This window comes from Ceratotherium simum, chromosome X (assembly GCF_057802395.1).
Source record: "Ceratotherium simum simum isolate JZ-2026a chromosome X, ASM5780239v1, whole genome shotgun sequence".
NCBI classification, from domain to species: domain Eukaryota; kingdom Metazoa; phylum Chordata; class Mammalia; order Perissodactyla; family Rhinocerotidae; genus Ceratotherium; species Ceratotherium simum.
Window position 1 is genome coordinate 113,688,219 of NC_141940.1, and position 27,710 is coordinate 113,715,928.

The 27,710-nt window shown below is 46.8% G+C and overlaps 1 protein-coding gene across 3 annotated transcripts in view; it reads left to right on the plus strand.

The window, feature by feature from the left end:
* Positions 1 to 27,710, plus strand: part of SH3KBP1 (SH3 domain containing kinase binding protein 1) — a 326,276-nt gene that overhangs the window by 260,760 nt on the left and 37,806 nt on the right. For all 3 annotated transcript variants that reach the window (XM_087427608.1, XM_087427607.1, XM_004435176.3), the window contains 4 exons: positions 6,197 to 6,248; positions 9,179 to 9,259; positions 11,917 to 12,076; positions 27,506 to 27,591. In XM_087427608.1, the coding sequence (XP_087283734.1) occupies positions 6,197 to 6,248; positions 9,179 to 9,259; positions 11,917 to 12,076; positions 27,506 to 27,591 (379 nt within the window). The remainder of the gene's footprint in view (positions 1 to 6,196; positions 6,249 to 9,178; positions 9,260 to 11,916; positions 12,077 to 27,505; positions 27,592 to 27,710) is intronic.

A 27,710-nucleotide genomic window follows, 5' to 3' on the forward strand; every position in this document is an offset into this window, starting at 1 on the left:
ACATTGTGGTACCATTGAGTAGGTTTCCCATGTTCTCGATTACAATTGAGTGCCGACCTTAATGCCAACCTTAAGATGGTTCTAGATCACTCAGCAGGAGTTTTGTAGGTTCAAAACTTTAACATAAAAGGAAGTCTCTTGCTGGATTCCCACAATGGCTAATCCACTGTAGGTGAATTTTGCTGATTTAACTCTGACTACATTCTCTTCACCAAGTTCTTAGGAGACCCCTTACCTTAGCTCCCGTCATCTGACAACTCACTTTATAAAACTGTCCTCAGCTGAAATCTTCTTTGTTCCTAGTCATGTCCTTCAGCCTTTTGAGAACCACTATTCTTTCTAATTTCTAAAGATGCCCAATGAATTATTTCCCCATTTTTGGTCTTCCAAAAAGAAACAAATATGTCCTTCTAAAGCAGCATTATGAAAAAAAAATCCACCTATGACATTATTTGTCTGTACATTTACTTTTCTGGCTAATTTCACATGCAGAGATGGGGATTGTCAAGGCGTTAATGTCACCAAGTATGGCCTAATGAGGAGCCCCAACTGACCTTCTCTGAGGTGGCCTGGATGGCGCTCCTTCTCCGTTCTCTGTTGGTACTTACAGACTATAGTCTCTCAGTTGAGCACCTCATTCCATATATTCTTGCTAAAGTGATTCTCTCTCATTACTCTGTCTGAACTGTAATCTCTTTGAAGGCAAAGCCCATGTTCCTTCTCCTTCATGGGGCCTAACAGCATGTGTCTTAGTCAGTTCAGTCTGCTATAACAGAATACCATAGACTGGGTGGCTTATAAACGACAGAAATTTACTTCTCACAGTCTGGAAGCTGGGAAGTCCCAGATCAAGGCACTGGCAGATTTGGCATCTAGTAAGGGCCCACTTCCTGGTTCATAGATGGCTGTCTCTTGCTGTGTCCTCACACGGTGAAAGAGGTGAGGGAGCTCTCTGGGTTCTCTTTTGTAAGGGCACTAATCCCATTCGTGAGAGCTCCACCCTCATGACCTAATCACTCACAAAGGCCCGGCCTCCAAACACCATCACCTTGGGTTAGGTTTCAACATATGAGTTTTGGGTCCATTCAATGGACATTCAGTCCATAGCAGCATGCTTGGTACATAGTTGGCACTCAGGAATCTCTTGTCCTTTGGTGACAAGGTGTACCTTCCCTTCCTTCTCTCCCTCCCCTCCTACTTTCTGCTCTCTCCTGTACAAGTGTGAAAGAGGAGGAAGAGTAGAGGGTAGGGCAGGGAGAAGCCAGGCCCTTTGTCAGATTCCTCTTCCCAGACAAAGGGGGGCCCAAGTCCTTCCATCTGGATGTGAGGTCTGGACATGGAGTCGAGGCATCACTTTCAGGGTGGGGTGGATGGGGTGAAGAGGTGAGCCAAGGGGGTGACCTGAGAGACAGCATCTTAGGGAGAAGCTGAATACCAAAGCCTGGGTGACTATCCAATAGGCTGGCAGTCTGGATGGGCCCAGCTAAGAGGGAGACCATGGATGTAGGCCACCAGGCTGGAGGCGAAGGAGAGGAAACTCGGGAGAGACTTTGCCAAGAGCAGGTTTTGTGGTGGCTCCCGGGGGTCTCCTGTGCTAGGGACTCTGTGGGGTGCAGAGGGGCAGTTACAGACACTATCATCACCCCGAGCGTAGCCCAAGCTGCACTCTTCAAAGGTGTTGCCAATCTACCAGGAACAGGGGAGAAAAGGGAAGAGTAGAGGCCCCCATGTGTTTCTAGAGCCATGAGGGGTGCCCTGGTCAGGAACTGTCCATTTGTGCCCCCTCTCCAGCCTCCAGAGAACGTACACCAGAGAATGTACACCTCCAGAGAACTTAGCTGGGTGCCTGGAGGAGGGCTTCCCAAGGCTCAAAATCAAGCTAAAATTTGCTTCCAGAACCTTACCGTGTTCCTCAACAAAGCCCCCGTAAAGGGTACCCAACCATCAGGAGTATGTTTCTCTAGTTATTTTCAAAAACCACATGTCTGGGACCAGAGCTCTGAAGGTAAACTGGCTCAAGTGGCCAAGTGGCCAATCAGAATTCCTGCCAGGGAGGACACTTGAGCCAGCTGACATGCTTTTTTCACTTGGGAGTGGCCAAACATGCCAAAAAAAGGGCAGAGTCAATTCTGAAATCCTTCAGCAGGAAGTAAAACTTGCCTTTCTGCTGTCTGCACTCCAGAATATTCAGATCTATTTCCTTCCTGGTATTGATGATAAGAAATCAAATCTGGTTAATATACCTTTTGAAAGATAGCGTTTGCTTCTCTGTCTAAGCCAACAAGTGTACACACGGGTAGACACATACGTACGTGCACACAGGCCTATGTGCCCTGCATATGTGAAGACCATGGAAGTCATTCTGCTGTCCTAGAAATCAGAAAATGTTGGCTCGTTGATTTTGTTATGAACATTTTCATGTTGGCTCTTCTTTAATGAACTGCCACGGCCTGGACATTGAGAGATGTGAGTTCTGGGCCCACACTGGCTACCACCTAGCTGTTGACATGGCCCCTCTAGGCCTCAGTTTGCTCAGCTGTAAAGGGACCCTATGATCATTCATAGCTCTAATGTCCTGTTTTTAGCATCAACCTACAAATTGAGCGGGCAGAACCCACCTGAGTTTGAAGCTTGAGTGTTTTGTTTTCACCATGGAGGGAAGCATAAAGAGAATAAATAGAACCAGTGCCTTTAAAAATTCATGACTTAAAATACCCACCTGAGTTGAAAGGATGTTTCTGTCTGCACATCTATAGGAGCTAGTTAATGCTGGTAAACTCGATAGAGAAAGTGTTGACCTACTGCTTAACCTGGAGGTCTCCTCGGTGCTGTCTCCTTTATCCAGTCACAATTGGACATTTGGGGGAAAATCAGCTAAGTGATGAGCTTACATCTTTTTATTTGAGAATCGTGAACTCCTATGATGAATTTTTTACTGTCACATTTTGCTACAGATTTACCCAGTCTGCCTTCTTAGTTCTCACTGCCCTGTCTTCCTGTTGCATTAAAAGAAAAATTCATTGTAGGCTCAGGTGCAATTCTTTATTAATCATTTGGGGGACGATCTAGGGCTACAGAGAACCCTGGCCCTGATTTTTGTTTAGAATTACCTTAAAAAACATCTTATTTGGGGCCGGCCCGGTGGCGCAAGCGGTTAAGTGCACGCGCTCCGCTGCGGCGGCCCGGGGTTCGCTGGTTCGGATCCCGGGCGCGCACCGACGCACTGCTTGGCAAGCCATGCTGTGGTGGCGTCCCATATAAAGTGGAGGAAGATGGGCACAGATGTTAGCCCAGGGCCGTCTTCCTCAGCAAAAAAAGAGGAGGATTGGCAGATGTTAGCACAGGGCTGACCTCCTCACAAAAAAAAAAAACAACATCTTATTTGAAAATGTGGTGTCATTTCTCATCTGACGAGGCAGGAAGGTTAAGTCTGATGGAATCAGAGAGTGAAGTCAGTCCAGGAAAAACAAAACAAAACAGGACAACCTGTAAAGCTACTCTGCTACTAAGCAAAGCAGGCACCTGGCTAGTGTTGATCAAGCATGGTGGATGCAAGACAGCTCACCAACTGTTCCTTCCTTTCCACACTGCCCCACCTGCCTCCACAACTGCCAGGGCTCCCAACAAAACCTCACACCTCGGCCTCCTTTCTCTGCCACATTCAAGCACACACTTGCCATGACCACTTTTCACACGCTGTCTGTTAACACTTCCCTTCCTCTCTCTCTCAGTGCCCCTCTGCTCCACCCTGTCACATTTCATGTGTCTGCCACATGCCAAATCTGACACAACACTAAGGGTTTTCTTTCTTTGCACGGTAATCTTGGAAAATATGATGACTTATAATTGTCTTTTTTAATCTGGGGCCCTGTGGTTTGAGGCAAGGTCGCTGGGGGAACGGCCTCAGCAAGAGGAGGCTCATGTGAAATTGGTTATAAAAATGTTCAAACCAGCAGTGTGTGAGGAAGACATCCACGGGGTAGGCATTGTTCAGTCTTGGCTGGGAAGAATCAGGCCACAGGATGTTGGCAGTTTTGTGAATAAGAAATTATTCTGATCCTCAGGTAAAGGAAGGTTAATTGGCAGAGTTTCAACGATAACTTCATTAGGTAAACACACATCTGTCCCTGGTCTAATTTATACAAAGACAGAGAAGGGAGGAAGAAAAAGGAAGGAGTCGGGGTGGAGAGCTAGAGGGGGCTGGCAAAAGGGAAAAGAGTAGTGTAAAATCTGTGAGCCAGAAACAGATCCCTCCGGTGGAGGGCCTGTATGCAAGGCAAGGTGCCCCTTAGAGCATCTTTCTTCTTTTTTTTATTATAAAGTTTGTACTGATATAGACAGTGCAGAAAAATATTAAGAAACGCACACACACATACATATATACACCCATAATCCTACTAGTGAGAGATCACCACTATAAATTTCTCTCCAGTCTTTTTCTTTGTATATATTGTAACATAGTTGAGCTCATACTGTAGCTGCAATTTGATACCCTTTTTTTTTCCAACTTTAACGTATTACAGTTCCCTGTGCTTTTGTCAACTCTGTGTGTGGTTTACGGCCACGTGATAGTTTGTCTTGTGGATTCTCTCTGGCAGGATGGACCCTTCACAGTGGTTAAGAACTTGCCTGTGGGTCAGACAGCCCCCCACCCTATTTAATAGCCTGGTGACTTTGGGAAATCACTTCATCTCTCGAAGCCTCAATTATTTCGTCTGCAAAATGGGCATAATAATATCACTACCTATAGAGTTGTCACGAGGATTAAACCATGCTTAAAATTAAACAATGCAGTGCTTACTGACTCCCTCTGCTTAGGAAACTGCCTCCTCCTAAGAGGGAGGTAATATTATCGCCATTTTACAGATGAGAAGGTTTACTGGGTGAGATCACTTGCCCAGTGGCCATGGTTAGTAATTGAAAGAGTCAGGACTTGTAGTGACCATCAGATTCTGAAACCCCAACTCTTGCCCACCATGCTACACTACTTACTTGGGGTAACTCAGCCAAGTCGTCTGGCTAGTAAAGAACAGAGCTGAAATGTCACTGAATCCAGAGCCTACATGCTGTGATGCCCCCTGAGAAAGTTCCTTGTGGGTCTCATATTCTCTGGGTTTTACTTAAAATCATTTCTTCCTGTGCCCTGGTACTGCATCAGGCACTGGTGGGCACCAGTGGGTCAGGGCCGGGGATGGGTGGGTACTTTTGCTGGTCTCTGCGGGAATGGCATAGTGGTACGTTTTCAGAGTGCAGGAGAAGGAGGGTTCATGAAGCTTTTTTAAAGTCACAAGTATATGATGCCCAGAGAGGGCCAGGAGAACTGTCAGCAGTGACGTGGATTATATGCTCAAACCCTCCCCATTTCCATCTCCATAATGATTCTGATACTGAGATGGTTTTCTCCTTGCCTTTGGTCACCCTCTCCTTTGTCCAAGAATGGTGTCCAAGAATTGTGCCCTGGATGGATTCTCGGCTCCTGAATCATTTGCCAAGTCCAGCCTGACCATCTTCCTCCTACAGTCAATCCTGAGTGAGCAAGAAGATGCCCTAGAACCAGTTCAGGGATGAATGCCATTGATTGCGTTGCTGCCTTGTCACCTAAAGAGTGACAGGGTGTGAGAGAAAAACAAATAGTGGCTGATACACAAAAAAACTCCATCCCAGTTTCTAGGATACAATTGGTCTGTGGGGGTCCTGCCAGCCTCGGGGTGAAAAAGGCAGAAGGCTTAGAACCCTACCCAGCTGCAGGGGCCCCTCAGCCTACATTTTGTTGAAGGCCCCACATCCAGAGCAGATCCGATTTAGAGCCGTCCCAGCAACTCTTTCTGAATTGCTTGGTTATTCAGCAGATTAAATCTTAATTGCAAATGCGGTTTCAGCGTAGGAGTACCATTGTGCTTGCTGGTTTCAGGCCGTTTTTGCTGAGCCCTGCTTTTCCAAAAGGCTGTTACAAATTTAGAAAGGGGGAAATGGTATTTCATTTGTCCATCAGTGTTTTGTTTTGCAGACTGAATTTATTTTAGTGTTTGTTTAAAGGTGCCAAAATCTGACGTCCCTGGAGAGAGAATTGCTCAATTTTTTGGAGCGCTTCTCTGGCCTGTCCAAACTACATCTAGAAAACAATGTCTGTGGTCCTTATGTGAGAGGCTAGGCTTGCCAACAATCTCATATGGTGTCATTTTGATTAATTTTTCAGAGACCCAAGAAGCCACCTCCTCCATCCGCTCCTGTTATCAAGCAAGGGGCAGGTAATGTACCTTTCAGTTCTGTAAACGAGATGTGCATCTCTCTCTTTGCATATATTTACAGCCTTCTTGGGAGAGCTCAAGATTCTTAGATTCAAATGCCACAGATTGCCAAATGGGGAAGTTACGATTTGGTCTCAACAGGCAGGTTTTAAATATACTGCTGTTTTTCCTAAAAAATAAACATATCATTAAAAAGTATCCTTGATACAGCAAAAAAATCCAGCCTCCCAAAGAGAATGACCTGAAAGACTTTGCTTTGGAATAAACCAGTTTTGTTTGCTTTGTTTTTATTTTCTTAATAAACCACTTTTGAGGAGAGAAGAACTAATTGTCCTTCCTCGCCTGCGCCTGCCTGATCGAAGGTCAGCTTGGGGAGGATTGCTTCCCACGGGGCATAACATCACCATGCATGTATAGCCGTGCTGAATTTTCACTGTCTGTCCCATGTGGTTAACCAAAATTTGTAGTTACTTCACTTACCCTCTAACAAAAAAATGTTTTTCTAGCGATACTTTTCCTCATGATTCTTTTTTAATGTGGAAAAGAGTCCAGTTCACTTTTTATGTGTAGTTCAGATTAAGGTTGAACAATATAGGAAGAATTGATGTTGGACAATTGGTAACTCACTGCACACTGGATTCTCATATACAAAGATGACAATTCATATGTCCCGATAGAACTCCTCTTTAGACTTGTCAAAAACCAATTGTGGGGAGAAATTCCTCTATGAATAACTAGTTAAGTGGCATTTTTAAAAAATTAACAACTGAAACAGAAGAAGAGTAGGGGTATTTTTAGTTCTGCACATTCATAATTATGATATTTTCTGTAACATATATAGTATGAATAAATTTCCAGATTGGTTTATTCACAGATTTATTAAGGAGTGATTTTTCTAAAGTTCTTTTGGCCCAACAAGTTGGGGGGAAATCAGCTTGACCCTAAATTCCTTTCCCATTCCCTTCAGCATAGTTGAGAATTATAGAGATTAAGCCCTGAAATAGGATGTTAATTACATCTTCTGCTCCGCCCCCATCCTTGTTTGCATTGAGCAGTTTAATTTTGCCACCTAGTGGTTCTGGCCAGATAAATATCTTATTGTGCTGAAATTAAAGCTGGATATTTATTTTCTTTTCTCTGAAGACTCTTTTCCCTAGAGGCCTTGGTGAACAATTAGAGACCGAGGAGAGGAATCGAATGGTCCAAGGCTCAGGTAGCCTAAAATGTAGCTAGGATGGGATTCTTCGTGATAGTAGGATTGTCAATTTCTTCTGTGTCTCAGGAATGATTCTGAACTTCTTCACTATCATTAGGAGACTAGATTGTAGCATGGTAGGCAAATTCTTATCCTTTTAAAACAACTTTACCACAGGTTATGCTGAATCTCTGTGGGGTAAAGCAAGATGGCATTTAATCTTCCTAGATTACTGCTACTGCTCATTTATCCTACTGAATGATCTTGGGAACTGCTTTGTGACGGGGAAGTGGATATTCACATTTTCCCCATCATTAACTTTCCTTGTGTTTGATTATTTGACAAAAAAAAATCAGAGATGGCATTGACAGAAATCAGGTACAGTGTTTAATTTGTAGTGAGTCATTAAGATTTAGGTAAAGTGTGTGTTCAGTGGGTTTTTTTAAAGTTCTTTTGGCCTCTGATGCTGTGTAATTGAGATTTCAGTAGCAAGCCCCCATCTGTAGGGCTGGTCAGGTAAAGAGTCTGTCAAGCACTCAACCAAGTCCATAAATCAGAGGAGGACTTGGGATAGGTTTTGTGCTTTAGCTCTTTTCCAAGTGCTCTGAGGCCACTGGCACTGATGAAGACCCCAGGTGACAGAGCAGCTGCAGTCCACATGGGTAAAGAGGAAGTGCTAATTGGCACATTTGGAAAAGGATAATACTTGAGGAATTCAGATGCCAATAGAAAGGACTTAGGGAGATCCACTGTATCCTCTCTGTACATCCCTCCACTTAAAAATATGTTCTAGTTACTATCACTGCCTAACAAACTGCCCCAAATTTGGTGGCGTAAAGCAACACTCTTCTTATGCCCACAGATTCTGTGGGTCAAGAATTTGAACAGGGCATAGCTGGGATGTCTTGTCTCTTTGTTCCATGATGCCAAGGACCTCAGCTGGGAATGCTGGACCAGCTGAGGCTGGAGGATCTACTTCGAAGATGACTGCTTCACTCTCGTGTCTGGCTCCCCTTGGTGCAGGGGTAGCTGGAAGCCTGGGCTCAGCTGGGGCTGTCTGCTGGAGCATCTACACATGGCCTCCAGCATGGTGGCCTCAGGGTAGTCGGCTTCTTACATGGAGGTTCAATATTCCAGCAAAAAAATGCCCATAAGCTACATGACCTTTTATCACCTAGCCTGGGAAATTATATGATGTCACACTGAACACTGGTTGGAGCAGTCACGAGCCCACCCACATTCCAGGCAAGGGAGCATAAGCCTCAACTCTTAATGGAAGGGGTAGCAAACAATTTGAGGCCATATTTTAAAACTGCTACAAAATGGAATCCAGGTCCCTGTGAAATTCCTTTTTATTTGTAGAGCACGATATCCCGTGACTCCTTATTTGCATATTTTAATGACTGACTTGTTTATTTAGCCACATTCTCCACCCAGACCTAGTGATTTCCTGTGACTGTTTTGATGCCCAAGGAAGTCAGATTTAAATATCAGAAAATGTTAGTGGTGTTCTTGTAAATTAAGGATATATAGGCAGGTATACTTAATGACATAGGCCAGAAATGGCTTCTGCTCTGTTTCTAAGCAGCTTATGTTTGCTAGGTAACACCAGCACCCAGTTTAGGAAAAAAAAATCTGTTGACTTTGCTGTACCTGATAAATATTTGAAATGCTGGTATGTCTTTAAATGCATAGAGAAAACATGTTCTGATGACTGTTATCCTTTCCCACCTAGGTACCTCTGAGAGAAAACATGAAATTAAAAAGATACCTCCTGAAAGACCAGAAACGCTGCCAAACAGAACAGAAGAAAAAGGTATGAAATCATGTCTTCATTGGCACTTCTAGAAAGCAAGAGACAGGGCTAGTCTGCATTACCCACAGAATTTGCTTTTCCTTTGGAATATGGTGATTATGGTTTCGTTTCGATTGCTTTTAAATATCCTGTTTATAAGGAAATAGGAGAGAAGGTTATATGGCACTTCTTTTGGCCAGAATTTCTCATCAAATGAAAAACAACCAGCCCAGTCACTTAACACATTGGGGCTCTTCCGTCCCAATCTTCCTGTCATCACTGCCCTTCCTCATCAGCAGCATCCTGAAGTCGAGGTGCCGACTAAGCTCCTTGAGGGCCCGGATATGTCTGCCACAGTTTCCATCCTGCCCTCTCCCGTGCCTAGTGCCCCAGGGTGCTCATTAACTGATCACAGATGGACGTGGCTTAGAGAAATTCCCATCTAGGCAAATGAAAGCTCTATTTCTCAGTCACTGCTTGGACCCTTGACTCTGGCTACTATATTATAGACACATGTCCTGGGTCAAGAATGTTGGGGGCGAGGGGACATGGCAAAACTGGGAAAAGCAGCTCAGTGCCTACAGTCCCCTGAAGGTGGACAGAAATGTCATTTGCAGGGAAGTGGCTTAACACATCTCACTCAGTCCATTTCACAAATGCGACTCCTACCATTCTGGGTGTCTCTCCCAAAGAAATTTGCAGGCTGTGGAAGGACTCATTTTATTAGATGTCTAAGATATGATGGATGACACATTTTATGAGGAAAGTGCTATGTTATTATTATGAACAGAAGGCAGAGCAAATTCCATTTTAAAAAGTAGTTATTTGCAAGTCACAAGAGAAATGCTGAATTAATGAATGTAATGATTTGGAGGTGCTCCTGGGTGGCCTCATGAAATTTTACTGTGAAATTTAATATTTTATATCAGCCTGCCAAAAGTTTTACCAAGATTGGAAGCTCTTAAGAAGTTACACCTTTTTCTTTCACAGTGAACAGTTAAAACTTGAGTTGTGGAACCTCATTGTGAAGGCCAGGTCTGTGTCACAGATCAATGAAAAAATAGCCATTGAGTATGTACCATACCAATAGCTCTTTGATAAAAGTGTGTGTAGTGACATAACCAAATACTGCTCCCCCGTCTTCATGGGGGACACATGACTAGTTTCTGGCTAATAGCCAGGCTCTGTGATGAGGACACTTCCTGCTCTGTTTCATGCTGACTCACATATGGAGTTGGCTTACGTGTGAACAACCACCCTAGTTGGCTGGCCAAGTGGCCACACACTTCTGGTTCCTTCCCTTCCCATGATTCCTTGTTCTGTGCCACAGTGGGTGAGGAAAGTTGAAGCCCTTATCAAAAGCAACAGGGACACCAGCGAACCAGCCCCACCCTGTCTTATCCTCCCTGTTAGGTGGGCACGAACCCCCTCTCCCATCCGTTCTGCAGGCTGCTGGGGCTCCCGTCCCTCCTAGCAGGAGGAATCTCCCCTCCTTTGCATTTCAGCTGAGCCTTTCCTCCTCTGCTCCCTGTGGACTGGTAAATGAGTTCCCAACATTCCTGGGTGGAGCATATTCCCCTACCAAAATATTGCGGGGATGAGCACAGTGATACCTGTACAATACTTGATGGGCTTTTTAAAGCTTTGCCAACTGGCCTGGGCACCCAAACAATATGAGTTTATGTTTGCAAGTGAAATGTGTTCAGAGTTCCAGCTCACAAATGAACATAGGAACCTGCTGTTCTCCGGTGGGCAACTCTGTGAAGTTCCATCTTTATAAAGAAGAAGGTGGATGCATGCTTTTTACACCACGCACGGGGCAAGGCTAATTGGGGACAGAAAACATGAAGCTGTCACTGAATGCTACCCAGTTGGGCCACCAGATCTGGCTTTAACTTCATTCTAATAGCTCTGACTCCAAAAACCCTTGGAAACCAAATACCTATGAAGTCCCAGTTTACCTTCCAAGTTCAAATTGTGCACAAAAGGGATTTAGAACTGGTGATTGTTCCCTGAAATGCTCCCCCTTTTTTTGTCTCCTGGCCCTTTACACAGGTCAACCTGAGAGGTGTCAGGCCTCTTTCCTCCCCACACCCGGCAGGTCCTGTGGGTCATTTACCAAACCTCAACCATTTACTGAGCACTTGCTGTGTGCCAGGCACCATGCAAGGTTCCAGGGAGATGACCAGACGTGGGCCCTGCCCTTGGGGGCTGACAGCCCACAGGCTGTGCCAAGTGGGCAGACATCCAGAAAGTATCCAAGTGGAGCCTGTTTATAAAGGGCTGTCCTTCACGGCTCAGATGACGATGTGAGAAAGTCTGCCTTTGAGGGTGGGTCCAGCTGTTGAGAAGGGACCGTGATGGTGTCACATTTCGGCCAGGCCTGATGAGTAGGCCTGATGAAGGACAAGTAGGAGTTTGCCGAGGATGGGCAGTGGCTGGAAGGGCCTTCCAGGCAGAGGGACCAGCATGAGCAAAGGTGAACAGTGAGCTGCGGCTCTGTAGGGCTCTTTCTAACTTGACAAAGAATAAATGATGCTCTTCACCTTCCAACTTCACCTTCACAAGTGGCATCAGAGATTTTTTTTAAGCAGGAAACAAGCGATCTGCACCTAAGTACTGTCACTTACACTAGATCTGTCTGTCATCTTTATGCTTTTTTGAACGATGACTTAAAGAAAGACCAGAGAGAGAGCCAAAACTGGATTTACAGAAGCCTTCTGTTCCTGCCATACCACCAAAAAAGCCACGGCCACCCAAGACCAATTCTCTCAGCAGACCAGGCGCACTGCCCCCGAGGAGGCCTGAACGACCAGTGGGTCCCCTGACCCACACCAGGTACTGCTCTGCTCTTGATGCTGGGGGTGGGTGAGGGGCCTTGAGTGCAGCCAGCTGAGGGAGGAGGTATAAAGCTGCCCTCTTCCACCTTCTAGCAATGCTGTCTGAGGACTCCAGCCACTTCAGTCCTTGCTCCCGTGCTTGGGCAGAAGTGAGTACAAGGCTGGGAGGTACAGTGTGGGTTCCAGGATTAGCAGATGAGGATCAGGGACCCAGCATCTAGGTGCTGCTCACACGCACGGCTTTTCCCTGTGCTCCATTAGAGCAAGGCCAGCTGCCATTCAGAGTGGAAATTCGGGTGGCATGCCCACCTTCATCCCCTGGGTGTCCTGGCCTCGGGTATGCATGTCTCACTGGCAGCGCCGTCCCCTGACCCTCTCCCTGCTCTCTGGTGCCTCCTTCCACACTCCCAGGCTCTCTCTGCCCTTGACTGTACAGGTCTTTTGTGGAATACAGGACCCGGCATGGCAAATATTGTCTGAGTGTACATGTCTCTGAACTCTGACCCTCAAAGGCAAGGGACGTGCTTTTTCAGGCACTCGTTCTGAGATGTGCCTGGCAAAACTCAAATTTGCTCACAGGCTGACTAGATGAATGTATTAGTAATGTGAAATCAGAGATGGACATTGTGCCTTCTAGGCCTGAGATGCCCACCACAGAGCAAGGAACTGTCAAGTTCTCTCCACAAGTTCATTGCCAGAACTTTGTGCCATTACATGTATATTATGCATCTTACTAATACACCAGAGCAAGTCAATGACATGGAGGTCTTTATGTGTACCTGTCAACACACAGTCACTCACTGGATTTTTGTTCCTTTGAGCTAAGTTTGCATGGTGAGAGTCACGTGGGGCTTCAGTGCCCTTGAGTTGGAGTCAGATAGGCTTCTGGGGTCACATCTCACCCCACTCATAGGAGGAGTGCCAGCCTTGGCAAGTCACTGCCCCTTTCACCTCACTTTATCCATCTGTAAACTGAGGATGATAATGGAATGCACCTAAAAGGAAGGACTGGGATAATTCCCAAGTATGTAGCCTCATGCCTGTAAATCAACGTTGCTTTCATTGTCATTTTCATTATCACCTATCAAACTGGACATACTGCAGTAAGACAAGAACAGCTCATTTAATTTTTAGAAAATTTTTTTAAATTGTGGTAAAATACATATAATATAAAATTTACCACCTTAATCATTTGTAGGTATACATGAAGTGGCATTAACTACATTGACATTGTTCTGCCACCATCACCACCATCTACCCCAGAACTCTTTTTTTTTTTTTTTTTTAAAGGTTTTATTTATTTATTTTTTCCCCCCAAAGCCCCAGTAGATAGTTGTATGTCATAGCTGCACATCCTTCTAGTTGCTGTATGTGGGACTCGGCCACAGGATGGACGGAGAAGTGGTGCCTCGGTGCGCGCCCGGGATCCGAACCCGGGCCACCAGCATCGGAGCGTGCACACTTAACCACCAAGCCACGGGGCCGGCCCTACCCCAGAACTCTTTTCATCTTGCAAAATGGAAATTCTGTACCCTTTAAACACTAACTCCCATTTCTCCTCCCCCTAGCCCCTGGCAACCACCCTTCTACTTTCTGTCTCTATGAATCTGACTATTCTAGGTACCTTATATAAGTGGAATCATACAGTATTTGTCCTTTTGTGACTGGATTATTTCACTTAGTCTGATGTCCCCAAGGTTCATCCATGTTGTAACATGATTCATTTACTTTTAATAATGCCTACTACAAAACACAACACACCCCTGCCCAAATATAGAGGCAGGTAGCCATGTGAGTGGCTGAGAGATGTCAGAATCTCAGCCGGCCATTGTGGACGCACAGATGCTCGTGTGCAGAAGGCTGGCTGCCTGGCAGAGCACACAGCTGTGGTTAGCTCAGGCACATGTGAGCCCATCGGAGCAGCAGCTGGTTCACCTGTGTCATCCTGCAGGTGTTTCCCGAGGTCCAATCAAACAACTGCCTCCATATGACAGTCCCTGGGGAAACAAATGGGACCCGGGCGGCTGTTGCATTGTTCAGGTCCCTACATGTTGCTCCCTCTTCTGCTGATTGATAGCAGAAGGCTATTTGCACATGCGCATGACAGGGTCACTTGACAGCCCTGATGACCTTAGCAAGGGCCACTTCAGTAGCGTGGTCAGCCCAGAAGCTAGCACTTCAGAAGAAATAGGTCATGTAAACCTAAGTGCTTCTGAAGAGAAAATGAGCTACGCAAACAGGGAGAACGGAGCAGCAAAGGTTGCACTTCACTTTGTGGCGAGTGAAAGGAGAACAGAAGCCACGCTTTGCCAAATTCTGTTAGTCTTCCAGGGACTACAGACATTTTGGTTAAGTCAATAACACTTTCTAGAATGTTCCTGCTGCTCTCTCTTCTCTAATCCGAAGAGAAGTGGAATTCAGATGGCTTCTTTGCCTCCAAAGGTTGCTCTCAACCCTCTCGTTATGGGATAGGTGCAGGCTTGGTGAGCCATCAATTAGATCTGCACACAAGGGGGAAGCAAATTATAACTGCCGACCTCTGGGCTCACGGAGGCCCCATTTACCTCCCGCCTCTGCTTGGCTCTTCTCTGCCTCCAGCTCTCCCAACATCCAGTTGTCAATTAGAAGTATGGCCCACTGAGGAAGATGCATGAGAGGGGTTTGTACAGAAGCCAGTGGGAAATGTAACTGTTCTTCACTTTGTGTGTGGCTTCTGAGCAGCCTGGAAGAAAGTGGGCAGCCCCCGGCCTCCCCTTCCTCCCACAACCTCTGTGGCTGCCCAGCCCTCAGGGCGCTGGTTTGCAGAAAGGGAGAGGGAGAGGAAAGCCCCAGGCTTCATTCCTGACAATCCTAGGAAGTGGCAGGCCTGGGCAAGGTTGGGAGCATTTGAAGAACCAGTATCTGCTATGGCCACTTGCTCAGCCAGGTGAAGGGAGGACAGTGCCTGCTCTAACTCAGTGGTTCTCAACCTTGAGTGTGCCTTGGAATCACCTGGAGAACTTGTTCAAACAGATTGCTGGCCCCCAGCCCCACAGTTGCTGACTCAGTAGGTCTGGGGTGGGCCTGGGAATTTACATTTCTAACAAGCTCTCAGAGGATGCCGATGCTGCTTGCCCATGTCCACACTGTGAGAACCCCTGGTCTAGATTCTCCCAAGTTTTTGACAGCGCCCCTCTTCTTCCCTGGCTCTCATGCACTTGTTAATGCTCCCTGACTTCAGAGCCCAGTTAGCATGCCCCTCTTCTGGAAGCCTTCCCTTATCTCGCATGATTGCTCTCTCCTCCAAATGCCTGACACCCCATGTTTAGCCTAGTGCGGGGCCCCATGCTGTGCCACTTGGGATGCTCACACCCCCGGACTCCTTTACGAGATTTAAAGCGATCAAGAGTGTGTTTTGTCATCTCCACATGCTTTACAGGGTTGAGCATATGGTAGTGGCTCATTTAACACACTTGTTGAATGCCATGGTTCCTGAAAAGGGGGGGAGGTGCCAGTGCTTACATTTTGTTCACTTTTGCCTCTCCTGTCATCCTTCCCAGCCCCTCTGTACAAGCTCTGCAGCAGGAGTGTCTCACGTTGTAAGTCACCTAGAGTGTCGTAGATTTCAACAGAAAAAAAATTTAAGGATATCAGAGAAAGGCTTATTGTCTCTCAGTACTTCATGCACTTCATATTTTTTGCTAAGCATGTACGTTGGACAACCAACCCGTAGGTTGGTTTATGAACTTGTTTTGTTCTGCCAAATTAGTTAAGGTAGGAATGTTAACGTCTTTCAGACAGTTTTGTGTCAGTGGTCCTCCAGAGAAAGGATATTGTCTGCTGGGTGAATCCAAATCGTGGCCAGGATTTACCTGACCAGATGGATAGGTGGACGAATGGTTGAACACATGGACACACAGTCACTGTTTGCCATTCTTGTTGGGAACTAGGCATTGCCGCTCTAGCTGCAGTGTCTGGGCTCGAGCTTCCTCTCACCAGCCAGAAAACTCGCTGCCAAATGTGGCTTCCAGAAGAGATCAATTTCGTTCTATTTAAACAGGAACTAGCATCTTTTAGAAAAAGGAATGTATAATTTTAGGAAGAGGGGAGTCGTTTTTAGATATATTCACTTAACAAAAATGTGTTGAGGGACTACTGTGTGCAAGGCACTGTTCGGGATCTTAGTAACGGTGGGGCTCAGTCGTGGCAGATCACACTTTTCAGGAATCACGTCTACAGGAACTAGAATAACATCAGTGTGTAGTTTTGTGTCCAGTCTGAGCAAGTGGAAGTGTGCCATTAACACACTTCCCCATTGGTAGGATGGAGTTTTAACAGGAAAAAAAAGACTTTTTCAAAAAAAATATTTTAATACCAGAGTTGATGTAAAAACTGAATGATGAGGGGCCAGTCCGGTGGCATAGCGATTAAGTGCACGGCTCCGCTTCGGCGGCCCGGGGTTCGCAGGTTCAGATCCCAGGCACGCACTGATGCACCACTTGTTAAGCCATGCTGTGGCGGCATCCCATATAAAGTAGAGGAAGATGGGCATGGATATTAGCCCAGGGCCAATCTTCCTCAGCAAAAAGAGGAGGATTGGCATCAGATGTTAGCTCAGGGCTAATCTTCCTCACAAAAAAGAAAAAAAATGAATGATGATAGGAGATTCCTCTAAACCATAAGTGCCTCCTTTGTTTGAAAGTCAGTGCCCTGGGGAAGCTCAGTTATTATTTCATAGTGCACAGACAGGGTCTGCTCATCTTGTCCAGCCCACCACATAACTAAGGTGGTTGTGGTGCAAAGAGCATTCTGTCTACCTGTGTTTTCACACTTGCGAAAATGGAGGCTCAAAAGTATAGAACCTGCTCACTTGTTTTTGTATTTGGTTGTAAATATATTTCAAGTGACGGAATATACCTAAACCTTTTTGTATGTGTGTATATACACACACATGAATATGTGATGTTATATGTCTAATAATGTGTATTATCGATTTAATAAATATGGGTTCAGAAACCTCCATGAGAAGAGGTCCTGAAACTTGGGAGAAAGGGCTCAAAGAAAAAAGAGAAAAATCCAAGGAAATGCTGGAGAGAAGCCGGCTGCCCTGAGCTCTAGTAATTACATGCGGCAGGAGGCAGCAAGCCAGAAACCTGAGGGGCAGAGCAGGTGTGTGCTTTCAAAGGAAAATAATCCCCATAGGGAAGGAGGGGGAAGCAACCTGGCTAGACCAGAACAGGTTTGTCAGGCCTCCCAAACACAGATATCCCCAACTTGTAATAATTATTCTTTTTCTTTCTGAAGAGCGGGGAGGCTGAAGCAGGACCTTTGTTCTGAGTTGCAAGGGAGCTTTGCCCGTTGTCTGCTACAGCACAGAGCAGCCCGTGCTTTCCAAGTAGAGGCGGCAGGTGACTGGCAGGGCGGGGGATGGGAGGGGCTGGTGTCCAGGGGCCTCAAGTGATAAACAGAGCATCTGGGTTGGAGGAGAAGGAAGTGAAGCTAAAAGGTGTAAGGAGGAGGTGAGGTGAGCAAGGATGGAGTGGGAGAAGTCGATGGCCACAAGTATGAGATGCTGGTCAGAAAGAGGAGGTTGGTACTCACAACCTCAGAGGTGGAGTCAGTCTGAAGACGAACATATCCACAGAGGGAGGGGCTGTGAATGTGGGTGACTGAAGATGAATGCCCGTCATAAGGGCTGAAGGGACCAGGGGAAGGAGGGGCTGACATTGGGGATGGATTGCTCACATGGCTGTCATAGGCTCAGGAAGATGGCAAGAGCTGAAGTGAGGTGAGGCGGATGTTCTAGAAGCCAATGTCCTCCCAGATGGATGTCAGTGTGTTCTAGGAGGTGATGACAGTCAGTGATAAGAAAGGTTTAGCAGTCAGGGTGGTAGTGGGCCGTTCAGTGAGGAGGTTCTGCATGTGGGGGATTGGTTACCGTGGCTCAAGCATCCCAGAGGGCGCTGTCCATTGACTTCAGATGTGCAAGCATGTGTCGGAGGAGGAATCCCAGTGAGAAGATGGGCAGTTGGGTATTGGACACCAGGCTGTGGGCAGGAGGCCTAGTGACTTCCCAGACCTGTGCCACTTGGAGATGGCCTATTGCTTTCAATGTTAAACACGCCAGGTCCCTTTCCTGTGAAGGGCTGGAGGGTATACTGCTGAGTGAACTGGAGCAGGGATCCAGCGGGGAGTGGCCGTGGAGTTGCAAATTTTTTACTTGTAATGAAGATGCAACCCTGGATTTCTGAGAAACGTTGGGAGATAAGTGACTGTTGAGTTCTGAGACATTTTAGCTTGAGGCAAAGATTAAGTAAACATTTATATGCCAAACATCTACTAAGTGCTTAAGGAAGGGCAGATGTCTCGTGAGACCAGCTTACTGGCACAGAAGGAAATTTCTCTTTAGATTTATACAGGCATCCCGACTGCTCAAGCCCCTGGAGTTACAGCTTAGCAGGAAATCAGCTTTAAGGTCCGGACCTCTGTGAGGTGTCTGGCCCCCGTGCCCACCAAATGAAAGCATCAAAAGAGACCTCTTGGCTCTTACTAGGTATAAACTAATCAATTAATCAAAAAAGAGGAAGCGAAAGATAGCTAGAGTGCATACACATGCTCCCTAAGTAGGCAGGTAAATGTGCACTTGGGCGGTCAGGCCATCACTTTGAGGATTACTCAAGTATTCTGTATGTCTTTTCAAAGAGTCCTAGTGATGCATTGTGTGGTGTTTGAGTGTTTCCCTTCTTTTCTACAAGTCAGGACCAAGACATGTCTTTGGAGAATTCAAGAGAGAGATCTTGGCTAGAAATTTCAGAGGTGGGAGTCATTGGCTCATAGATGGTAGTTACAAGCAGGAGTGGCTATAATCACTCCAGGGAATTATGGAGAAGAAGGAGAGGAGAGATGCGAGACAGCAGTGGGGAAAATTGTTATTTATAGGGTGGAGGAGGGACTGAGCCATGGGAAAGGGTAGGTGGAGTATGATGTCATGGAAGCTGGAAGAAAGGAGTGTGCAGCAGCTACTGATCAGTGGGTCTCACACTTGAGTGTGCATCACAGTCACCTGGGATTTTTTAAAACGCAGATCGCTGCTCCCCAAGTTTCTAATTCAGTGGGTCTGGGTTAAGGCCTAAGAATTTGCGTTTCTAGCAAGCTCTCAGGGCTGCCGCTGCTGCTGGTTAGCTGACCACACTGTGAGAACCCCCGCCAAAGCGAGAGCCATGGAGACTGCAGGGCACCCCCGGGCTTTGGTTACTAGTTGGCCCTTGGTGATCCCAGTCAAGTGGTTTCTGTACAATGGTTGGGGGGCAAGAGACAGACTTCGGGTGAGTTGAAGAAAGAGTGGGCAGGAGGCCAAGCATGCGTAGACTTGTTTTGTGAGAAACTTGGCTATGGCAAAAAGATGGAAAAGGGGTACTAGATATGGATTCAGTGATGAGAGAGGAGTGTGCCTGTGTGTGTGTGTGCGTGTGTGTGTGTGTGATGTCATTCATTCATCTCAGATACTCATCCAGTGCCTGCATTTGGCTAGGCCCTCTTCTAGGTGGTAGTTAACTATGGTAACTACGCCAGACATGGTTCCTGCCCACCCATTGCTTACTTGGGCTTTGGAGCCAGGCACAAGGGTCAAAACCCCGCCCCTCTACTTACTTACCCTGTGACTTTGGGCAAGGTGTGCATGGCTTCGAGGCTCCATTTCCTCCTCAGCAAAATGGCACTGTGAAGCCTACCTTGCCCATGTGGAGATTTAAACAAGCCACTACACTGCTAAGGCACCTCGTTCTTTGCCTGCACTTGAGAGGCACTCTGCAAATCTGTGCAAGCTTTTATCCTCCCTTGAGAGAGCTCAGTGGGTGACCTGAGTGGGAGAGGGATTCCCACCTGGTAGCAAGCAGGTCGTGCTTGGTAGCCCCGAGGGAGAGAGGAAACAAGGACAGCCTCAGATAGCACATCAGGAGATCTCTAGGAGGTGGAAGCTCAAGTTGCCTCCCCCAGAAGCAGCGAGAGAGTCAGGGGAGGTCCGGACTCAGGGAGGGCCGGGGACTGAGGGAGGGCTGTTGATTTATGGAGCATGGGAAGCCCATAGGGCCCAGGGGAAAACGCCTTGTCACACTGTGGGGATGCCTGCGTTATTGGCTGACTTCATTTCATTTGTGTGCATAACCTCTCTTTACTGCTTTCCACCCACACCCAGAATGAATTTTATTCCCTGCAGCGAGAACCCACGGTAGTGACAGGGCTTAGCCCCGGCTCAGACTGAGCTGCATTGATTCTCCTGCCAGTGATGGCCCGAATCCAGCAAGGAAACAGTAGGAGATATTAACACCTCACACGTGCACAGTACTAATTGGTTCCTATAACGCTTTTTCCATGGGCTATTTCTTGGAACGTTCTTCCTCCAAGCGGCACCCCACAAACCTTTTCAGAGTTGCACAGTGATGAGTTCCTCCTCCTCAGGGCATCTTTAAGGCCCCTTGCCCCTCTGAGACGCCCAGCTGTGGGTTTGCAGATGAGGGCTGCGGGGGGCCTCATCTTTTTGCCTTAGGGGATTGTGGGCTTGTTATGCCCTAGATGGGCTCTGGAGGGAGGCCTGTTTTCACGCACACTTGCAGTGTCTGCACAAAGAACAGAAATCTGGAGAGGAACTGAGCGGGCAATGTCCCATCACCTTCCAACGTGTCTTCACCAACTATAAATAGCTAAGCTTGTTTGTGCTCATCCAAACAAGGACGCCGTGCAGGAGGAGAGCTGCCAGGAAAACCACTCTGGTTCCCGCTCCTTGCGCCCCTGGCCTTGCTCGAGCTCTTCCACATTTAAATGGGAAGTTTGCAGTCAAAAAGTGCCTGTGATTCCTGGGACATTTTTGGCCACCGGGTGTGTATGTGGGACCTCCACAGGTATCAGCAGGGCCTTTGGATCTGCATTTCTGGGAAAGGGGAGGGAGGCTCCTCCTGTCTTCCCACTGGTGAGCGAAGGAAACTGGGATTGTTGTTGCTACAATTTTGTCCTTTCCTGATGGAAAGATTCAACCTCCCTGGGCAGAACACTTCTGAAGAACTGGCTTCACATGTCCTACCTTCACAGATGGGCGGAGTCCTCTTATAGTTGTTTATTTGAGAGAGAAAAAAATCTCTGGAAGCATAAAACATGTGCATATGGATGTTCGTTTTGATTATTGCCATCCCAAGTGTGGTGGGCAAAGATAAGACTGGGCATCAGAAAGCTTCCATCTGGTTTCAGCTCTGCCACCAATTAGCTATGTGGCCTTGGGCACATAACACCCGCCCTCGGAGCACGGGACCCTTATCCGTAATGAAATGGGGGCTTGAGCCGAGTAATCTGTACCCAGTTTCAGTAGGCAGAGCCTAAGTCTGAGATGTTACGAGTGAGCAGCCAGGACAGCAGGGAGGGAGCATTCACTTCCGATGGCCTCGCATCCTCAGTGCACAATTGGAACAGGACAAGGGTGGTGAACAATAGGATGTGGCGGTTTTACATTAGAAGAGAGTGATAAAACACGGTTCTGGAGTTGGAGCAAGGAAGAGGGCAGGGTAACTCAAGTCATTTCTCTGGGGTCTTCAGCTTCGACATCTGCCATTGTCCATATGAGTTGACAACTCCCAGGTGGGATGAAAGCTGGAGAACGATAGAAGGTGTCAGTGGTTTCCTGAGCACGGGGGACGGGACTTTTCTACTTTTTTCCTTTTCTTTTCTTGCCAGCTTTCTTCCCCCCGTAACAATTTTTAGGCAGTTATAGCCCAAACATTTACATTATAGTAATAGGTCCTTCTGAGGGTGGGGAGAGGAGACTGCCAAAAAGAGTCATCATCTAGGCTTAGATCTTTTGTTCGGTAGGATTAGGTGGATTCACTTTTTTTCCCTTCGTTCCCACTCACCTCCAGAAGGGTCATGGGGTCTTATTGGTGGTTTTTTTTTTTGCTGCTGTTAGTGCTACTATTAATTTATTTATTTACTTGTTTGCTTGCCTTGGCTTCCTGTGCACTTCAACACCCTTTCCAGGCCACATGTCTTGGCTTAACTGTCCCAACTTGGGCTAAATTGGGCCATGCCCTTGACTGAGCTCATGTTCTCAAGGGATGCACATGGCGCATCCTCCACCTTTCCAACTGTGCACGCCTCATGTCTCAGGTCTGAGTGGGAAGAGCAGGCCTCTCTAGGCAGGTTGGGTGTGTGATTTTTGTTTATTATTAGTACTTTTTACCTTGGGGAGCAAAGGTGATTTACCCAGCTGCCAGTGAGTTACAATGACACAGGCTGCCTGGCATCCTCTATGACTCACCGTCCCCATGCCCAGGAGGCTGAGTGAAGCGGCTTTGAGAAGTGTTCAGGAGCTTGGGCTCTGGAGTCAAAGTTAGTAGGTTCAAATCCAGACCCCACCACTCTACTACTTTTATGACCTTTTGTTAGCGAGTGACTTCGTCTCACTGAGCCTCAGTTTCCTGGTCTATATAATGACAATAAAGGCAGCGTAGGTGGGGTTCTCCGGGAAGCAGACTCTGAGATGTGTTTTAGGGTTCAGTGTCGGTGGAAGGGAGAAGGAAGCAGCGTTGAGCAGGGGGAGAAGTCAAGTTGTGATACTGGCTCATTAGAGCCTCGGCTAGCTCCACAGGGAGCTTTGGGGCTAAAGTGGCTCTGCCGAATTGTCCTGTGTTGGGCTGAAATGACGGAGACTTTTATACCGTGGGATGTGAGCTACCCTGGAAAGGGTGTGTGTCGGCCGAGGAGGCTCTCTGCAGCTGAGGTGGTCCCTGGAGGGGCCGAGAGCACTCCCAGCAATGGGGACAACCAGCCCTTCACCAAAGGGGGCTCTGGGGGGCATGGCTCTGTGTCCACCATGTAGAGTAGATACTTCAAAGGGTGGTTGTGATGACTGAATAATGCATGAGAGGGCCTTATCCTAGTGCCTGGCTCCTGGTAGGCAGTCAGGAAATGCAGCTGCTGCTGTTGTTTCTATGGGATTGTTGGCTCCGCTTATTCTTGCTGGGTGTCCTCGGGCTAGTCAACCTGTTCTCTGTGATTTAGGTTCCCTGTCCAGTCAAGCAAGAAGACTCTCAGCTGCCAGTTGTCTCTCCAAGTCATGTGTTTTAGTCATGTGTTTTGTGTCCATACCAAATCTGCTGAGAAAAATACAAGAAAATGACATTATTTTGATTTAAAAATCAGAAATGAGTCAGGGCAACCTTGTTCTGCTATCTTTGGATATATGGTGATATGCCTGCTTTCTTCTATTTTTCCTTTTATTTAACAGCTGTGGGCATAGAAACTCACCATTCAAAAACCCTCGCAGGAGCTAGTAAATTACAAAAGGATGGGCTTTTTCCTCTTTTGTTGAATTTAGTAACGTTCTTTTTGCCAAAACGGTACCCATGCGTTGGGCAGACTGCAGAAGAACAGTAACCATCGAGGGCTGCAGCCCCATTGGGTGTCAACTGCTCCAAACACATGCTTTGGAGAATTTCAGAAATTCTGGTATTTTTCAGAACCTAAATTCATTAGCATTGTTGTAAGAGTCTATAAATACAGTGAAAGGCATTTACAAATAGACATTGTAAAACGCTTCCACACCCACAGTCTGAACACTGTCAAAACACCAGCTGCAGCTTCCCTACTTGGAAGGATCAGAACCTTTTTTAAACTACACCTACTGTGTTTTCAAAATAGGCTTGCTTCTGGCCCTGTGGAGAAGATAGTTTCAGCCGAAAGCCTGTGTTTGGCTCTTGGCATGAGGGCTCAGGGCTCAGTTAGAGAGATAGGGGCTCCCAGTCTCCTTCCTGTCAGAATGTGGCTGGCATTTTAGAATCTGGGGAGGGGTCGCTCAGGGATGGTACTTCCTGTTTCTTCAGGGTGGTCCCTCGTGACCTAGACCTCTCCGTCTATGATTTGTAACTCCACACATCCCCAAATCGTTCCCGGGTGAGTTCCAGATGTGGTCACAGGGCATCACACGGGCACCTGTGGATGGGAGGTTCATAAAGGAGAGTTTGTAGGCAGAGGCCAGGCAATCTCGCCCTTTACCTTGATGATGCTGTTGGGGAGAAAGGAGAGAGAACACAAGCTGCCTGAATTGTCCGAGTCTCTATTATTAAATATGAACTTTTTTTTTTTAAAGTGAACTTTAAAACTAAGGAAAAATTCACCTGTAGTCTTCTCTCAAAGACAACTACTATTAACATTTTGGATTGTTTCTTTCCCATATTTTTCCTCTGTGTGATTTGGTTTGTTTTTCATAGGTGTGATCATACTGAATGTCATACAACTTTGCCTTTTGGAAAAAAACTGCATTTATTGTACAAATACATAATGCATTCCCATTTCAGAAAAAAAGGCAAATGTTCATTAATTCCACAAGTGCTCTGAGCCCCTGCCATGTACCAGGTGCTGAATTGGGTGCTAGAAATCACCCACCAGACTACCCAGGAATAACAAGTATAAATATTCTTCCAGTGTTAAAAATAAATCCCTCTTCTTAGTATATCAGAAGGGCATGTGGGTGCATGTGCATTGAGATGTATGTTGTTTTTAACTTGCCTTTGTCCCTTGACATTGTGACATAAGCATTTATCCCTGTTGTCATAAACTATTTACAAATATCATTTTGATGACTATATAAAAGCCCATCAAATATCGTAGGTTATTCAATTCTTCCCCTATTTATGAAAAATTCCATATCTTTTCGATTTATCGTTATTACAAATAGCACTGTGATAAATATATTGATCTGCAAAAGCCATTGGGTATTTCAGACTGTTTCTTTCGCATAGACTCCCAGGACAGGTCCAAAGCAGGTGAAGGTTTCAAATGCTATTGATATATACCCTATTCTTAAAAACTGCCTCTTTTTACCCTACATCATTCCCCAAAGGTTTTGAGATAACTTTCAAAAATGCATATAAAAGAATAAAATAGTTGAGAGTGACAACAAAAGGGAAACAAAGGTAAAAAATTAGTACCGCCCAAGATAAGATCAGCACAGTCATGTGCAATAGGGTTCTCTGCAGCCCTCAAGATAGGCTCACATTTGACTGGAAGCTTCCAGCTGTCAAATCCAAGAAGAAAATGGCAGCTCCAAAAAGCTCCTTCTTCCCACCAACACCCCCTCTGATTTTCTCCCTAGCTGCCCACCAGGGTGTCACCTCAAACCATCCTCCCATTGGCAAAAAAAAGCCCAGTGGGATTAACTGGACTTTTGTTGCCTGAGTGACCTCTCTCCCCAGACAGAGCATGTGTTCTCGTATGTTTTGGTCCTTGGTATGTTCCCGAAAGGACAGAACTGTCTGGCTGTGAGTATAACTTGAGTTCAGTCTGTAGTTTGAAGGACAACAGCACCAAATCATTCAGACTCGTAGACACCAAATAATAAGATTAAGGGCCCTCACGAACTTTTAAAAATGAAAATGCTTTCCTACTAATAAGACCACATTTCTAAAACGTTTCATTCAGAAGGTTACATTCAAATTAGCGGATGCTGGGGCCCTGCCAATAAAATATTTTGAAATAAATTCCTCAATCCCTCCGCTCCTGTTGGCTCGGGGTCTGTCTGAGGGAGTGTGCCTTGTGGGGCCTGAGCGTTAGTAGCCAGGGGATGGAGAGGGAATCTCCTACAGAAACCTGGCCTGGGAGGGTTGGAGTGAGGCGGGAAATGAAGGCTCTGCTATGAAGCTCAAGCTGCTTCCCCTTTCCAAGTACAGTAGTCCACGCTCTCCTTGAACTTTTATTTCAACCGAGCTCTGAAAACCCCAGCAAGTCTCAACCCACAGACAGTCTTCGAGCTGCATTTTCTCTTGGTGGAGGCCAAGCTGTTTGGCCCAGCTCTGCTTCTCCACAATTCCCACCTCTGCTCATCTTTGGTTGAGGGTGCTTGTGGTTATGCTTGAGGTTGAGAATCAGTCTTGTTCGTTTGGGAACTGACGGGGGCTGTTCTCCACCATCACAAGGATGTGCCTGTCATGCTGAATGCTGCCCCCACCACCCCTTCTTGAGTGAGAAACCCGAGGTCATCCCTGTCACTTTCCCTCCCTGACCTCCAGATTTATAGGGCTCCTGCTTCAGCTTTCTCCCCATCCCCCGTTACCTCCAGGACAGACTGAACCCTGTAGTCCTCAGCCCAGCACAGTCGGACCTTTGCCAACCTTGCTCCTCTTGCTACTCTCTGGGGACCTCAGGCTTTAGCCTTGGGACCCTTGGCCACAGTGGGCACTCCCACCTACACTTGGGTCCTTGCTTAATCATGATTCTTGTTAATATATCCTCTTCCTTTTCCTCCCAGGCCCAACTGTGATACCACCTCCTCTGTGTGCTGCCTGCCCCACCATGCAGATCCCCTGCACTGACCCACTCCTTTCATCCCATAGAACTTTGATGTGCCTGTATCCTATACAGCCTGTGCCATGTGGGCTCTGGTTGTCTGTCTCTTTCTCCCATTTAGACCATGAGCCCCTCAAGAGTAGGTACCATCTGGCTTGGCCCTCTCAGTACCCCCAGCATGATAGGTACTTGACAAGTGTTCCTTGAGTAAATCTGTTACTCATTGTGTAGTTTTGCTTCAGGCCATGGTGAGTGCCGGGAGCCATGAGATGGACTATTTCTGTGGCTTTCCCGGAAGGACTGTTTGGCTTCTCCCTCTCATTTTATGGGCACTGATCTTTTCCTATTTCACTACCATCCCAGACCTTGGATAATCCTGTTTGGGGCTCATCCCCCCTAAAAGTGCCCAAAGAGCTGCCCTTTTGGAGGAATTTGGAGAAACCTTCTGCTTGTGCATATGTGGGCTGTTTCTCTCATCATCTTGGAGGCCTGTTCCTGTCCTCAAGGGCTGCTCCTAGCCCAAATGCAGAGGGAAGTCACTCGTGTCCTGACGGGCATGGGGGCACCCACCCAAGAGCTGTCTAATTTTACAGGCATATGCCCCAGCGCCAGCTTTCAAGCTGCCAGATCTCAACTCTACACCTTGTGCCTGTCAACAGCCTGGCTGATGCCTCAGCCCCAGGCCAGAAAACCTTTTTCTCAAGGTTAAAAGTAGCCGACCTTTGACAACCAGCATTGGCTAAATTCCTTGCTCCTTAAAAGGGAAGCTCCCAGTGCCAGTTGCTGGTGCTTATTTGGCCATGGGTTGGGAGCAGGCTCTATGTTGTACCCTGTGTACCAGCAGGAGGGTTTGTGGCTGAAGACGCATTGCTGAACAGTCATTATTAAAATAGCTGTCTTTGAAAATGCGTGCTGGAGAGGAGGGCATCCAATTTGGCGGCCAGTTTGCACCAAGGCCCATGTGGTTGGATAGTTTGTTGGCTCCCACTGGCTTCCTCACAGGCGACAGTGCCACCCGCCCCACGCACAGCACACTCCTTAACGTGTATGCAGCAAGAAAGCTGACAAAATGACGAGGACACACACCAATTATTAAATGCCTGAATTTGTGTTTTTAATGTAGGGGTGACGGTCCAAAGATTGACTTGGTGGGCAGTTCGATATCCGGCATCCTGGACAAGGATCTCTCGGACCGCAGCAATGACATCGGTGAGTCAGGAGAGCATTCTTGCTTCTCTTTGCAAAATTTTGAAAGAACTACAGAGCTTGGCTTGCCCCTTCAAGCAACCTGATGAGAACTAACCCAACTATTTAAATAAAGGCTAACA